Genomic DNA, 14267 nt, shown 5'->3' with positions numbered 1-14267 from the left:
GTAGGGGACACGTGGGACAGGACTGTCGGACACGTAGGAGATCTCCACGTCAGAGGGGACACGTGGAGGGAGGGGAGAGGGGAGGGGTGGTGGCCCGTGATAGCGACGGGCGGCCGGCGGCCCCGGCAGCTGCCGTTTAGGGTGACTAGGCCGGCCTTGGACTGCCGTTACAAATGGATAAAACGTGGAAAATGCTTTATATAGGGAGTGAGATTACTCAGCTAGTTTTCCCCCAAAGTTTTGCACTACTTATAGTAACATAAAATTTTATATTTCTTTTGTTAATTTGGATACAATGAAATATTAGAATCAAAGAGAAAAAGTTGGTCTTTTCCTCTCTCTCTCTCTGTCCATGTTCCAGTTCTTTCTCATATATTCTCTTTATCCAAATAGCTAGGTTGTCGTCTCTTGGTGTAATTAGATGATGAGTTATGTGTAAGATATTAATCTAGAAAATATAATTGTTTTTTAATTACTGATTAGGGTTTCCTAAATGCTACCAACTATATTTTAGGGAGGTGTCCTACTAATAATTACTCCTTACTTAATGTAGGGAATATATATATATACCAGAATTAATCACTCCTAGCCATCAAGGTTCACACTCTTCACCTTATCCTTCAATCTTATTCAGAATAGTATATATATATATATATATATATGTAGCCTAGAAGAACTCTATGACAAAGATGAAGTAACCGAGCTGCTTAGGAACAATCCTACAACTCTAAAACTTTAGTTTGCATCTATAGATAGGAGCTAATTAATGAAGTTAGTTTATATTAATTTTCTTAGAGCCAAGAACGATGAATATTTTTTGTTGCAAATAGACCCTATCCTATTAGGGTTGGTATAGTTAGGGGGAATCTGCAACCCCCTAACTAACAAGTTAATCATTAATGAGGTGTGATTGGAGATCTAAGATCGAGTTGATAACGAGAGCTAACCTTCCCACTTCCCCATCTCTCTTTATCTTTCTCTTGATGGTCTTCGTTTGGCTCTCAAAGAAATAGAGACATATGCACTAGTTGTCAACGAACCACCAAAGCAAGAAACCGATCTTATCACATGTTATTTATTAATAATTAGAGTTGCAGTTTAATTGTAGCGTAACGAGAGAATGATACATAGAGTGGTCTACCCAACTATGTATACTTTATCCCACACTTTTCAAATCCAGTGCATTCTGTGATGCCAAGAATTCACAAGATGACTCCAAAGTTGAAGCACTATTTAGTTTGTCTGGTATAAGTTCTCTGTCGGCAAGCAAGAAGATATCACAGAGAGGGAGAGAGATAAGAGAAGTAGACAAAGGGAAGTGATGTTGAGCAAGCTTAGCTTTATTACCAACATCACTTATATTATCATAGAGTTGATAGAGATGGCAAGCCACATGATGAGAGCCACTTGTTGCTTGCTGAATAGACTACATTCAGTGGAGACAAACCCTAAATGTTCATCTATGAGGTCACAAAACCTTTTAATCTATTCAAATCTTCAACTTAGTGTTCCCTTAATTACATTAACAAAATAATTTCCTTTATTCTTTCATGATTTAACATAAAATATGCTAGCTCTATGTTTTGCTAATTAACTACTTTAATTGTAAGATAGCAATGGAGTACTAAATACTAATACACACAAATATAGATATAGATATATATAACTTAATGTGAGTGGTCAAAGTAATCCAACTTTTGTACCTAATTAAGTTGGAAACCTTCATCTTTAGGTGGCGTACATGCAAAAATATTAATTAACTTCCAAATAGTTGTAATTGGTATAAGCTAAAGTTTTGTACTAAAACATATATAGCTTTTATACTTCTAGAAATTAAAGACCAGTCTCTTCATCACATGGCCAACGCATGCATGATGTAGTCATTGTTTCTTCATCAATTACGTGTAACCGTGAGTATCTCTCTTTTTAAATTAAGGGAGAATATAACACTAATTTGCTTGTATCATGACAAGGAAAAGATCTAGATGGACGTAGGCAGGGTGGAGGGTGTACACCAAAATCTAAGTCCAAATCCAGACAGTGCATATATGCACATATAAGGACGAACGTTGAGTCAATAAAGCTATATTGACTTGTATTAATCACCCAATAAAATTAAATAAAAAGAAAATTAATAATAATAAATGACTCCTTGGTCCACAAGTACCAGCTGCTACCACCGCTGGAAGATCTCTTTTTATGTCTTAGTCTTCTCTAGCTTCAAGCTTTCACCAAGATATCCCTTCGATGTCAACTCTTTCTTGATCACAACCACGAGAAGCTTCAATTGTCACTATCCATCAATCTTTTCTGTTGTTTTCTTTTCTTTCTTCACTCTTTTATCTACGCAAAAAAAAAAAACCAGTAATATGCACACGTATACACACGTGTAAAAGAAAAAGAAAAAAGAGAGAAGAAATGAAAAGAAGGAAATAACTTTTAGTTTCATGTGAAGAATCTTCATGTAGGTGCAGGATTGACTTTTGATGCTTGTCTCTCTAGTTCCCTTCTGTCATGTTTCTTTCTCAAACGGCAGCTTAGAGCACTTGACCTAAGATGGAAGCAAATGATATATATATTTATTTGCAAAAGGCTCATTTATGGTCCGCACTCGGCTTTGTTTAGGGTTCTTAGGACAGTAACTTTTTCTCACGTAGCTTTTTGAAGCTGAATTGGATTTCTAACTTCTAAGACAGGATGAGACATGACAGAAGGTTTGGTCCAGAATGGGTGGATTGATTAGGACAAGGCATTACCTTTCCTGAGTTTATTACGCAAATCAAAGACTAATGCGAGTTTGTTTAGTTATATCATATAGATCTGTACGTAGTAGTGGATTAGGGCCTAAGTGCCGATGACTTTTGCATTACACCCCCATAAGTTATTGATTTCAATTTTGGATATTAAATCACATCCCTAGGTGTAAAGATATATTGATCAGGACTTTTAGGTGCTTCATATCAATAGCTTTCTGTGCAAAGGTTGAACAAAAGGATGACCTTTAGGTATATATAAATCTAGGTATCTGACTCGATTGTTTACTTTACCATCTTGGACTAATAGATGATGTTCTAAGTGCATGACTTTGTCCGATTGTGCTTGTCAAATTTGGTGGGCTAATTCTAAATTTGTCTAACTCCCAACACACGTATATAAACCCCTCTCCGTACTTGTCAATAGTCACAAAGGAATTAATGGTCTACAGTATGATACTATATATGTCATGCACTTCATATTTGCCATCCTCTTAAGTAATGAAAAATAATTGATTAAATCATGATAATTCTCTGTCAAAATAGGATAGTTGTATGGAGTGTGGATTGATCTCACGTAGCTGTTCAAAGTAATCATTTTCGTGTGCAATAACTTAATGCGAGCTCTCTAAGAAACCTGAGTTTTAGCATCTAAGTAAGACAATTATCTAATCTTAGTTAGTATAAACAAACATGATTATTTCCAGATATATGTACCTGTCCTCCAAAATGGATGGCTTAACTAGTCTTCCTTACGATCACTAATGAAAAATTAATTGCTAAAGTCAATGCTTGGATTGCGTGTTATTATATGTAAACTTTCTGTTTAAGTAAGACCGGCACTAATCCTTTGATTGAAGCATAGAATAAGACCACACACAGTTAGCTCTTTGGAGGGCATCCATATGATCATCACAAAGATAATAACCATAGCATGCGTTGTTGCTTTCTCAAAAGTCTTTCCAGGATCCAGAACTACGTAACTAAATCCTCTCAGTGCATGCACGGGGTCAATGGATATGGGAATATTAGGTAAATTCATACGCGTTAGTGGCCATTTAGAACAAGAGAAGGATGAGAATTTGGTCAGAAGAAGTATGTGGAAATTCTCTCTCTCTCTCTCTCTCTCTCTCTCTCTCTTGAGATTTGTCAACGTCTTAAATAGGAGTTTTGAGTTTGGTCAATTATCCTTCTTTCTGGTTATTAGATAGGGAAACTAATTTACTAATTTGCCGGGAAGACACCGAAGTCTTTTTTAGTAGTTAATTATCATGCAAATGAGTTTAAAATAAATATACAGACAAAACCAATTTTAATATAAGTTTTTCAATAATAATATACTATAGAGTATTCTCTGCCCTGTTGACTGTTATTAGATTTAAGTTATCTATGATTAGAGTGTCATTAAATATTCCCAAACAAATAACTTGGAATTGTGGGTAGTGTAAAAGGTTTCGATGTAACTCAACTGGGCTTGTGTAACACTATTCTGCCCCAAATCCCAATGCATAGCATGATTTAAGTCAAAGAAAACTTCCCTAACTTGTAATTTTATTCATGCTACTTTATCCTCAATTGAGGTATTTGTAGATAATTTGATAAATATTTATCAAAAATATATTGATATAGATGCACCGAAAAAGCTTAGTACGCTTATCTATAATTTTATCTCTAATAAATATTTTTAAAATTTTAATTTGTAGATTAATAGTAATAAAAAAAATAATGGTTTTAGTAGTAGCAAAACTGGGCTTCCTAGTTGGGCCAAGATTGCCATGGCCCATGGGTTATAGAAATAAATGGGTAAATATTTATCGAAAAATAAAATAAAATAATAATAAAGTGATCGAAAAAATGAATCCCGCCATCGTCGCATCGTCGGGCCCAGTGGAATCCCCAAATCGCCAAAAAGAATTCCGGAATCCAAGTTTCAAAGTTTCAAAATCCAAAGCTGATATCCCCAAAACAAACGGTCTGTCTCGCGCTCTATCTCTCCATTCCTTTTTTCCCCCTCATTTTCGAATTCATCGCCACTCCCTCCCCCGCCCACCTCGGCCCCTAAAATGGTGGTCTCCTCTTCCCCTCTCCTTTACAAATTTCATTCCCACCTCCCTCCGATCCCAATCCTTAGTCTAGCGGAGGAGGATTGATCCTTGGAAGGTGGCCATGGCGGACAAGGAGAACGTCGCCCCACGCCTCACCCGCGCGGCGGTGAAGAGGGCCGCCGTAGCCGCCTCCTTATCCGACGTGACATTACAATCTCAGAATGCTGCTAAGAGGAAGCGCGTGGCTCTGAGTGAGCTCCCCACCCTTTCCAGTGCCATCGTGCGCCCTTCCCCTGACCTCTATCGCACTCCTTCCAAGCCAAATCTTAGATCCAGTAAGAGGCAAGAAGAGCCCAAGGGTGCAAAAGTTCTTTCTTTGGATACTGCGGCTTCCACTGATCCGGATTCGCAGTTTGACGACCCGCAGATATGTGCGCACTATGCTTCTGATATTTACCACTACCTCCGATCAATGGAGGTTGGTTTTTGTGAAATTTGACTCCTTTTGGACTAAACTGGTGGAAATATCGGATCTTTTATTTTGACTTTGGTTTGATTTGTTTCAGATTGAACCCCAAAGGAGGCCGCTTGATAACTATATCGAGACGGTGCAGAGTGATGTGACGGCCAACATGAGGGGTATATTAGTGGATTGGTTGGTCGAGGTTGCGGAGGAATACAAGCTAGTGTCGGACACTCTTTATCTCACTGTCTCGTATATTGACAGATTCCTATCCTTCAATTCTCTTAATAGGCAGAAACTCCAGCTTCTTGGGGTTTCTTCGATGCTTATTGCCTCGTATGTTCTTAATCTCGCTTCTCCCTCAAATATGGTTGCGTTGTTGTTACTTGGGATTTCATTGTTGACGTGTGTCTCCTGTATTCAATGGCACAGGAAGTATGAAGAGATTAGTCCTCCTCATGTGGAAGACTTCTGCTATATTACTGACAATACTTACACGAAGCAAGAGGTAGGCTTTCCATTTCCCCCTTTTAATCGTGCTCAAAGATGCTTGCATTCAGAGTAGAATGAATCACCTGGGTTTCACTTTCCGAATGCAGGTGGTGAAAATGGAGAGTGACCTATTAAATTTCCTCAAATTTGAGATGGGCAATCCTACCATTAAAACTTTCCTCAGGTATGAGTTGTGCTGACTTACATATGTTGTCCAATGTGATCTACCAAGCATTTGCTTTATTATATACGAGTCTAATTTGTTAGGTTCGAGAGTGTAGCACTTCATTGGTCTAACTGTGATTGCTCTTTTCTTTTTATCTCTATATAGGAGATTCACAACTGCTGCTCAAGAGGGTCACAAGGTACTAACATGTGCATTTTAAGATATCTTATTTCCCCCCTTTAAGAGCATTTTGTTCTGGTCCATTATTTATAGTGGTTCATTGATATTGTTTCAGTTCGCAAATATGTTATTGGAGTTTTTGGGAAGTTACCTTGCGGAGCTAAGTCTATTGGACTATGGTTGTCTTAAGTTCTTGCCATCAATGGTAGCTGCTTCAGCTGTTTTTGTTGCAAGATTCACTATGCACCCAAAGGTCCATCCTTGGGTAAGAGCTTATCAACTTAAAATTGCTCTTCTATCAAATGTTTATGTTGCTGGTGCTCATTTTCTCTATAATTTCAGGGCAAGAAATTGCAAAGCTGCACTGGGTACAAGGTGTCTGAGCTAAAAGAATGCATCCATGCCATACATGACTTACAAGTGAAGAAGAAAGGATCCTGTCTATTTGCTGTTAGAGATAAGTATAGGCAACAAAAGGTAAGTTCTTGACTTCATACCAAGCTGCCCCTGCTTACTGCTTATATATGACTTGCAATTGCTTTATTTTGTTTTCATGTGGCTAAAGTGTGTACTTATTTGGAACAGTTCAGGTATGCATCATCGATGTATCCACCGAAAGAGATTCCTGCACAGTATTTTGATGACCCAGAGTAGGTTGCAATTTGCATGGTCAATTGATGTACATCCACAACTGCTACAAGTTAAATGAAACACAAGGTTGAAGCTAATGTCCAGTGTCATTACAAATCGACTCATCCTATCGATATGTTCGAAGCTCTTCAGATACTAAGTTTTGTAGATTTGCATGAACTTGTGAGATATGCAGCACTTCTTCAAAGAGAAGAAAAAGATTGCAGTAGGAATTTATTGGTCAAGATGACATCAAACCTTTCTACTCATTTGTTGTACTAAAGCGGAATTGTTATACCGATCACCTAGAGAAGATTTTGATAGATTTGAGAGAATGTATATAGTAGCCTCATATGTCTCATGACTAATATTTTTTACCAAAATTTTGTTGGGTTTAGAAGCTTTTTATTATGTTTTCTTGTTTGCTCATATTTTCTTCTCTTCTATTAACTCTTTGTTTAACAACTTTGGGACTTTGACTAGTGTTGGGTGCATATATTCTCATTTCTTTGTTTCGGGTTCAAGAAATTTCCTCAAACTTCATTAGAAAATACTAATTATATTTAGTAATTGAACGTAGTTTATAACTAACCAAATTTGAAAGATGATAGAGAAGCAAAAAATATGAATTATTTTCAAATTATAAGTCTGTGTATAAGTTAGAATTATGGCTAATGTTTTCACCCAAATAGATTCCTACACAATATTATGACAACTTAGGCGTAGGCTGTAATCTCTATTTTCAGTTGATGTACATCTACGACTGTTTAAAGCTAAATCATATACGAGGTTGAAGCTAATATTACGTGCCATTGCAGATCAAATGTTCCTATAAATATGTTCAAAGATTTTTAAACTTCCAGGATATGCAACATTTTTTTCTTAAAAAGAAGAGAAAGATGTGCAGGAGGAATTTTTACTGATCAAGGTAACGTCAAACCTTTTCAAGCAAACTTACAAGGGAAGATGAAATAATACTCTCTATTTAGGCTTTCATAATTTGTATTGTTTTAGCTATGTTTAAAAGTTAAAAGAAGCTAGCTATTGCTTTAACCTAGCCCTGTTTGAGCCTAATTAGATCAAACCTTGCTTGGAGAGAGAGAGAGAGAGAGAAGAGATGGTAATTGATACACTTTCCTCTTTTTCTCAATAAATTTCATTAAATGCATTTAACATCAAAACCTTAATTCATGTAACATCGACATTATTTACTGCAGGTAAACATCAAACACATGAGAAAAGTATAAGCAACAAAAGTCAAGTTCTAGACTTTCTACCAAACTGCCCCTGCTTAGCCCTGTGACTTGCAAATGCTTTAGTTTGTTTTCATATGGAGGGGCTCTTGGTTTGCAAATTTGATTGAATTGAGAATTAATATTATTAGCCTTTTGTACATATTACTCTCTATCATGTCTCTTTTGTATGTTTGTATAGTAGTTACATGTTATTTATCAGAGGCATAACAATGCACTCCCTTTTGAAAATTGGTTTCTCTTACATTTCTACCATAAATAATCGTTTGCTTCAACTATTTTAATTCCCAGATTCACTATGCACCCAAAGATTCATCCCTGATTAAGAGCTTGTTAACCTGCAAAGCTATGCTATGTTATCAACTGTTGATGTTGCCGGTGCTCATTTTTCTCAACGATTACTTAGTACAAGGTTTCTGAGCTAAACGACTGCATCCATGCCATACATAACTTACAAGTGCAAAAGGAAACGATACTCTCCATCTGCTATCAGAGAAAAGTAAAATTGACAAAGGGTAAGTTCTTGATGTTCTACCAATCATATCCCATGCTTAGCTGTGATTTCCAAATGCTGTAGTTTATGTTGCTAGTGTTCATTTTCTTTATGATTTCACAGCAAGAAACTGCAAAGTTGTTCTCGGTACAAGGCGTCTGAGCTAAAGGAGACTGCATCTATGTCATAGATAACTTACAAGTGAAGTAGAAAGGATCCTGTCTATTTGCTATCAAGGAAAAGTTTAAGCAACATAGGCTAAGTTCTTGACTTTCTACCAAGCATCCCCTACTTGGGCAGAGTTGCAAATGCTCTAGTTTGTTTTTCATATGGCTAAAATGTTTACTTATTCGAAACAGTTCGAGTATGCATCCTCAATATTTAGAATCTTTTTATTCTCTTCTCTTGTTTGTTCATAGATTCTTCTCTTGTATGCAACTTTTTGGTCAACCAATTAGGGACTCAACTAGTCTTGGGTACACACAATTGCAGCTCCTCAAGGAACTTCCTTGTATCTTTCATGGACTTCGAGACTACTAACAGTTCTATACTAAATTTTTTTGAGGTCTTCTGGTTTTAGAAAGTATTATTTTCTAGTACTGCCATGGGAGAGTGCAAGTGTTTTATGTACACTATGGGAGGATAACCTTGATTAGGATGTTTTAATTTACACTTGGGTGATAAGGGGAAAAGGCTAGGAAAAAAAAAGCATAACGAAATTTTTGGTATATATACTGAGTGTGGTGGTTGGGGGTTGGTCCAATTTGATCGAATAGAGTTGATATCATTAGCCTTCTGTTCTTATTACTCTCTATCATGATTCCATATATGTGTATGGTTAGTTGAAGATGCTGTGAAGTAATGTACTGACTACTGAGCAGCTTATGCCCATACTAAATGGAGAATACTACTGTAAAGTGGTAGATCATGATGAATGCATTGAATTCTTCATTTATTCATACAACTCGTCTGATCTTTAGAATTATTTATACTGATACTCAGTAATCTAATTCAGTTAGTTTGTTTAAACTGATTTATTCAAAGTTTTGAGAAGGAGTAAATCGGCAGCATAAATATATATATATTTACCTGGTTGGCAGATCTAATTAAAGTCGGAGACTCAAATCTAGCTTATGTACTTCTGATGATTGAGTTGATGGCCGCATACTCATTCGAAAACTTCCAGGCCAGACCAAGTTTGGTGTTCCCTCACAAGTAAATGGTGCACAGCTTATATTGACCTCATCAAATCTTGCCACAACTCCGGTACTCCCAGCGTCTTGTTTTGGTTTTTGGATGGTCGAGTGAGGTTGAAGTCGTAGAGTATGTACTAAAGAAGCATCAACTGGAAAACCCATCAGCATCCTTTGGGAGTGATACGATCTCCTTGCTGCACTTCTTTCTCTCTTATGAGCGTTCTGATGGCCTCCCAACGCCTGTGAGCTGAAGAACTTTTTCATGCAGAAGTTGCATGAGAAAACCTTGATCAGCGGAGGAGCAGGTTCGCACTGGGAACCCATAGCTGCCGACGATCTTTTGCCACCTAGTGTTAGGTTCAACCATGCCGTAGAATTTTCACCTCTGTCTTCAGCGTCATCGCCTTGCAACGATCTTTCCTTGTCTACTGATACGTCTTTCATTTCTCTTGTGGTGTAAGAAAGTGGCCTTTTTTTCTTTCAATCTTCAGTGATATTGGAAGAGGAAGGATTAGATATCACAGAGGTTCTTTAGGATGGTGTCAGTATCGCTTGAAAAGAACATACTAGGAGTGGGAATAAATATTGTTGTGGAAGGCATGTGGATCATCTCCTTGTAGGTTGGCCCACATTGTGCTTCCAGTTATTCCAGATGCAATGCTGCTGTCATGTTAATTGTTGCCCATTTCAATCTTCAGACTTGCACTAGCTAGCATTTTCTTTTTCTTTTTCTTTTTGTCAGGATAATCCTACTTTACATACTCTGTTGGAAACCACAAAGTCAAGTTTGATCCAACAACTCCAAACTGTCAATTCTTTATATGTTCACTTTCAAGTTTCAAATATCCCAAGATCTCTTCTGTCTATTTCAGTTCATGTATCTGGGCACAGCTGTTCAGAAAAGTTCCTGAAGTGATACTGTTCAGAGATTATATATTTGCCTTCGTCAAAGTGTTGGATGATGCATCACAGTTAGATGGGTTTATTCAAATTGGTCATTGTCTTTGACAGGGGACAACTGGAATTCACTTTATATGGCTAGAACTGATTCAGCTGGTAGTCAAAATAATCCAGCCACTGATCTTGAAGGACTGCATCTATCACCATGCAGAGTACTGCGGTGCACAGTGCCACGCACTTCCTTGGTTGCCAACTCTTAGAAGCTATACAGAAGTCCAAATGATGTATGAAGTGGGATGTGGTCACTTTTGTTATCATTGTTATTTTGTTCCTGTTAGGGACCCAGCAAGGTACCTATAGTGGTGGTAAAGGCTCTTTTAATGTGCTTGATGTTGGCATAATAGTGGAAGATGTTTCAGAAGTGCCTTTGGAAAGATGTATAGTTTGCAGGTAGAATCTTGCTACATTAGATATAATACTCTGGAGAAGACAATGGGGAGTTCAGTTCTCTGAGACATTTAACCTTGATGCTTCAATTCTGAAGCTGTGTAAGAATAAAATATGCTGATGATGAGTCAGAGAGCCTGATCAAGATAGAAAGGAAGTGGCATCCTGCTTCCTTTTGCAATAATTCTAACCCAACTGTAATCTGGCTATGGTATCCTACAAGCATGATTCTCAACTCTCTTTGAGAGCTGTGGGGACTTTGGAGAATTATTCTCTTTATGGAGGAGTCAAAACTTACAACTTTGCACTAGTGTCTCTTCCACTTGCGTAAGTCAGTTCTGGTGATTAAAATTTAGTATTATCCACCTTGTTGTCCTTTTGTGCGAACTTTGATGCTTTAGTTCTGAAGCTGTACAAGTATAAAATATGCTTGCTAATGAGTCAGCATCTGATCTAGATATAAAGTGTGAAATATCCTCTCTTTTTCCACATAATAATAAACCATGTATGCAGGGGACATTACCAGCATGGGTCACATTCTGTGAAGATATGAGAGATCTTTTAAATTTTCAATCACAACAATGTTATTGTTAGCCCAACTGGTTATGCTATCCCACTGTCATAAATTTGGTCATGAAAGAGAAGAGTCATTGGTGTATGAAGGAATGCCACACCTTTCCTCCCAGTTTTCTTTTTTCTCTTTTTTCTGCTGAGCTTTTCTTTAATTAGTTGTATTGTATATTGTGGAGGGAGATAAAGCCTAGTGGTGTCTTCTGGGTGAAGCTCCTCCTCCAAAGCAAAGATAGGGGAAATGAAATGACTCGGGAATCCATAAAGTGAGCAATGACATAGGCATTGCATTATTCTTCTTGGGGGTGTTTTTTGATGGGTGGTGCCACTGTTAAAATTGAACACGTACTCTGTGTGCACTTGCTTGCAAGTTGCAAGTGCTTTGCATGCGTCATGACAAGAAGGCTTCAATTCCAACAGTCAACTCAACTCAGGTGGGCTACAATTAGAATTTTAAGCAGTGTAATTTTTCATGAATAATTTCATCGATTTGTCCTTCAATACAGTTGCTGATACTAATAACAAGCATGCAGTTCACATCTTATCCTTCATGTGTTCCCTCACCTTGCACATAGCCACCAAAGGCTGGGCCTTGGGCATAGTAAGCCCACTTGCCTCGCCCAAATCCACAGGCTCACCATCAACGACATCCCAATCAAAGCACTGGACCAAAGAACCCAATGCCAAGCCCACCACTCTCCATGCCAGCCCTTCTCCCGGACACTTCCTCCTCCCCAGCCCAAATGGAATCATCACCTCCTCCTTCTCCTTCGCCTCCTCCTGCTCCATGAACCTCTCCGGCCTGAACTCGTCGGGCTCGGGCCAAACCTTCCCATCCCTGTGCATGGCCCACAAGTTCACCAGCAGAATCGTGCCACGTGGGACGTGGTAGCCGGAGACGGTGCAGTCCTGGGACGAGACGTGGGCGGGGAGGATTGGGGCAGCCGGGTAGAGGCGAAGGGTCTCTTTGATGATGCACTGGAGGTAGGGGAGGTTTGGGAGATCGGATTCTTGGATGAGTCGATTCGATCCGATTTGGTGGTCGAGCTCGGCTCGTACTTTGGAGAGTACTCTTGGGTGGTTTAGTAAGAGGGACATCGCCCATTCTATCGTCAGGGCGGAGGTGTCTGTGCCTGCTGATAGCAATACCTGCATGCCATGCATTGCATGCAATTGTACAGTATACCTATATTTAATACTGAAACATAGTAAAATAATATGCTCAATAAAAACAGATCGAACGTACACTTACCACCAAGATACCTTTGATGATTTCATCTGTGTAGTATTCCGGATCACTTTTCTGTAAAGATAACAAAACCTCCATCGTACTCTTCCTGCCTCCTCCCCCCCTATGCTCATCGATAAGTCCTTGCAAGAACTCATCCCTCCTCTTCTGCAGCCTCACCAGCCTCTTCTCCGACCCTTTGTAATCCACCACCCTTAACGCCGGCAAGAAATCCCCGAGGTTCGTCGCACCGCTCACCGCGAATGTCTCCTCTACAATCTCCTGAAACTTCCTCGCCTCCTCGCCTCCTACGGAGCCGTCGCCGTAATACCTCTTCCCTGCTATCATCCTCATCATGATATTGAGAACCAACTCAAATAGTCTCGTCTTCAAATTCACCTTCGTATACCCAACGGACTCGCTCATGAGAGTTCTCATCATCGCGAAGATCTCTTCGCGGCGGATGTGCGAGATAGAGTTAAGCCTGGCAGTGGAGAAAACCTCGACGGCGGTGATCCTGCGGAGGTTGCGCCAGTGGTCCCCGTATGGGGCCCACACCATGGTGGTGTAATTGTAGCCTGTTAGAGAAGATGATAATTAATATGGTAATTAATACGTGTACTCACGTTTCGCGTTCCCCACCTACCTATCCTCTTTCTTATCTCCTATCTCGGTGTTAAGTTTCTGGCCACAACAATCTTTTATCTTATTTCCCTAATTCAATGAACCAGTCAACAGTATGATTTAAAAAAAAAGAGAGATTATTGTGTTATTATAATTATGAAGTGCTATAGTGAGATTCGTAATTGGATAATGATTTCTTGAGGAATTAACGTAGACAATATTAGTTATAAATTTTGTAGAAAAACATAAACTTTGATCATTTCAAACCCCGGCAAGGAAAGATCTTAGCTCCACGACTGACCGGGTTAGTCATATATCTAGAATTGTAGTTCGAAAACCTTACACAGCAATAATATCTTTGATTAGAGAAGTTGTTAACGTACCGAGATGTTTTCCGGCCAGAAACTGGGGCCGGTACGCGAAGGTGGCGTCATTCTTGGAGAGGCACTCGTCGGCGAAGGCGGCGGAGGAGACGAGGAGGACGCGGCGGGAGCCGAATCGGAGGGAGAGGAGCGGGCCGTGGAGCGCCGCGAGGGCGGCGAGGGAGCGGTGGATGGGTTTCTTGAGGAGGTGGAGGTGGCCAAGGATAGGGAGGGAGGGTAAGGTAGGTGGAGAGGGCTTCTTGGATTTGGTTTGAGTTACAAGGTAATGGATGATGAGTACGAGAACTGTGAACAAGACGATGGCTACATGGAAGTTCTCCATGGTGTTTGATCGATCTGGATCGAGCAGGAAAGGACTTTCTTAATTTCTTATCATCTTATTCACATACATTCAACATCTTGGAACCAAAAGTCAAATTATGTTTTGTTTTTGTTCGGTAGTAT

At 39.1% G+C, this 14267-nt stretch overlaps 2 protein-coding genes across 4 annotated transcripts; one reads left to right on the top strand and one right to left on the bottom strand.

Annotated features, from left to right (window-relative positions):
* The first annotated feature begins 4728 nt into the window (after positions 1 to 4728).
* LOC140762378 (cyclin-A3-1-like) lies at positions 4729 to 8264 on the top strand. Of its 2 annotated transcripts, none has more exons than XM_073100135.1 (8): positions 4729 to 5276; positions 5365 to 5597; positions 5694 to 5769; positions 5861 to 5937; positions 6085 to 6118; positions 6215 to 6364; positions 6442 to 6576; positions 6690 to 8264. In XM_073100135.1, exons 1-8 carry the CDS (start codon positions 4920 to 4922, stop codon positions 6738 to 6740), a joined length of 1113 nt encoding a protein of 370 aa, XP_072956236.1. In that variant the 5' UTR covers positions 4729 to 4919; the 3' UTR covers positions 6741 to 8264. The 2 variants fall into 2 exon arrangements, with proteins under 2 accessions (XP_072956236.1, XP_072956235.1); XM_073100134.1 differs by having other exon boundaries at positions 4733 to 5276; positions 6685 to 8264.
* A 140-nt stretch (positions 8265 to 8404) lies between these two features.
* Positions 8405 to 14246, bottom strand: LOC140762377 (cytochrome P450 81Q32-like). Of its 2 annotated transcripts, none has more exons than XM_073100132.1 (4): positions 13824 to 14246; positions 12841 to 13394; positions 9565 to 12737; positions 8405 to 8468 (listed from the first exon to the last, which is right to left on the bottom strand). In XM_073100132.1, exons 1-3 carry the CDS (start codon positions 14143 to 14145, stop codon positions 12123 to 12125), a joined length of 1491 nt encoding a protein of 496 aa, XP_072956233.1. In that variant the 5' UTR covers positions 14146 to 14246; the 3' UTR covers positions 8405 to 8468; positions 9565 to 12122. The 2 variants fall into 2 exon arrangements, with proteins under 2 accessions (XP_072956233.1, XP_072956234.1); XM_073100133.1 differs by having other exon boundaries at positions 8405 to 8465.
* Between the last annotated feature and the right edge of the window lie 21 nt (positions 14247 to 14267).

Source organism: Typha angustifolia, chromosome 7 (genome assembly GCF_048772165.1).
Source record: "Typha angustifolia cultivar Huaian chromosome 7, ASM4877216v1, whole genome shotgun sequence".
Lineage (NCBI taxonomy): Eukaryota > Viridiplantae > Streptophyta > Magnoliopsida > Poales > Typhaceae > Typha > Typha angustifolia.
The sequence above is the reverse complement of the archived record's forward strand: the minus strand, read 5'-3'. Positions and strand labels throughout refer to the sequence as shown.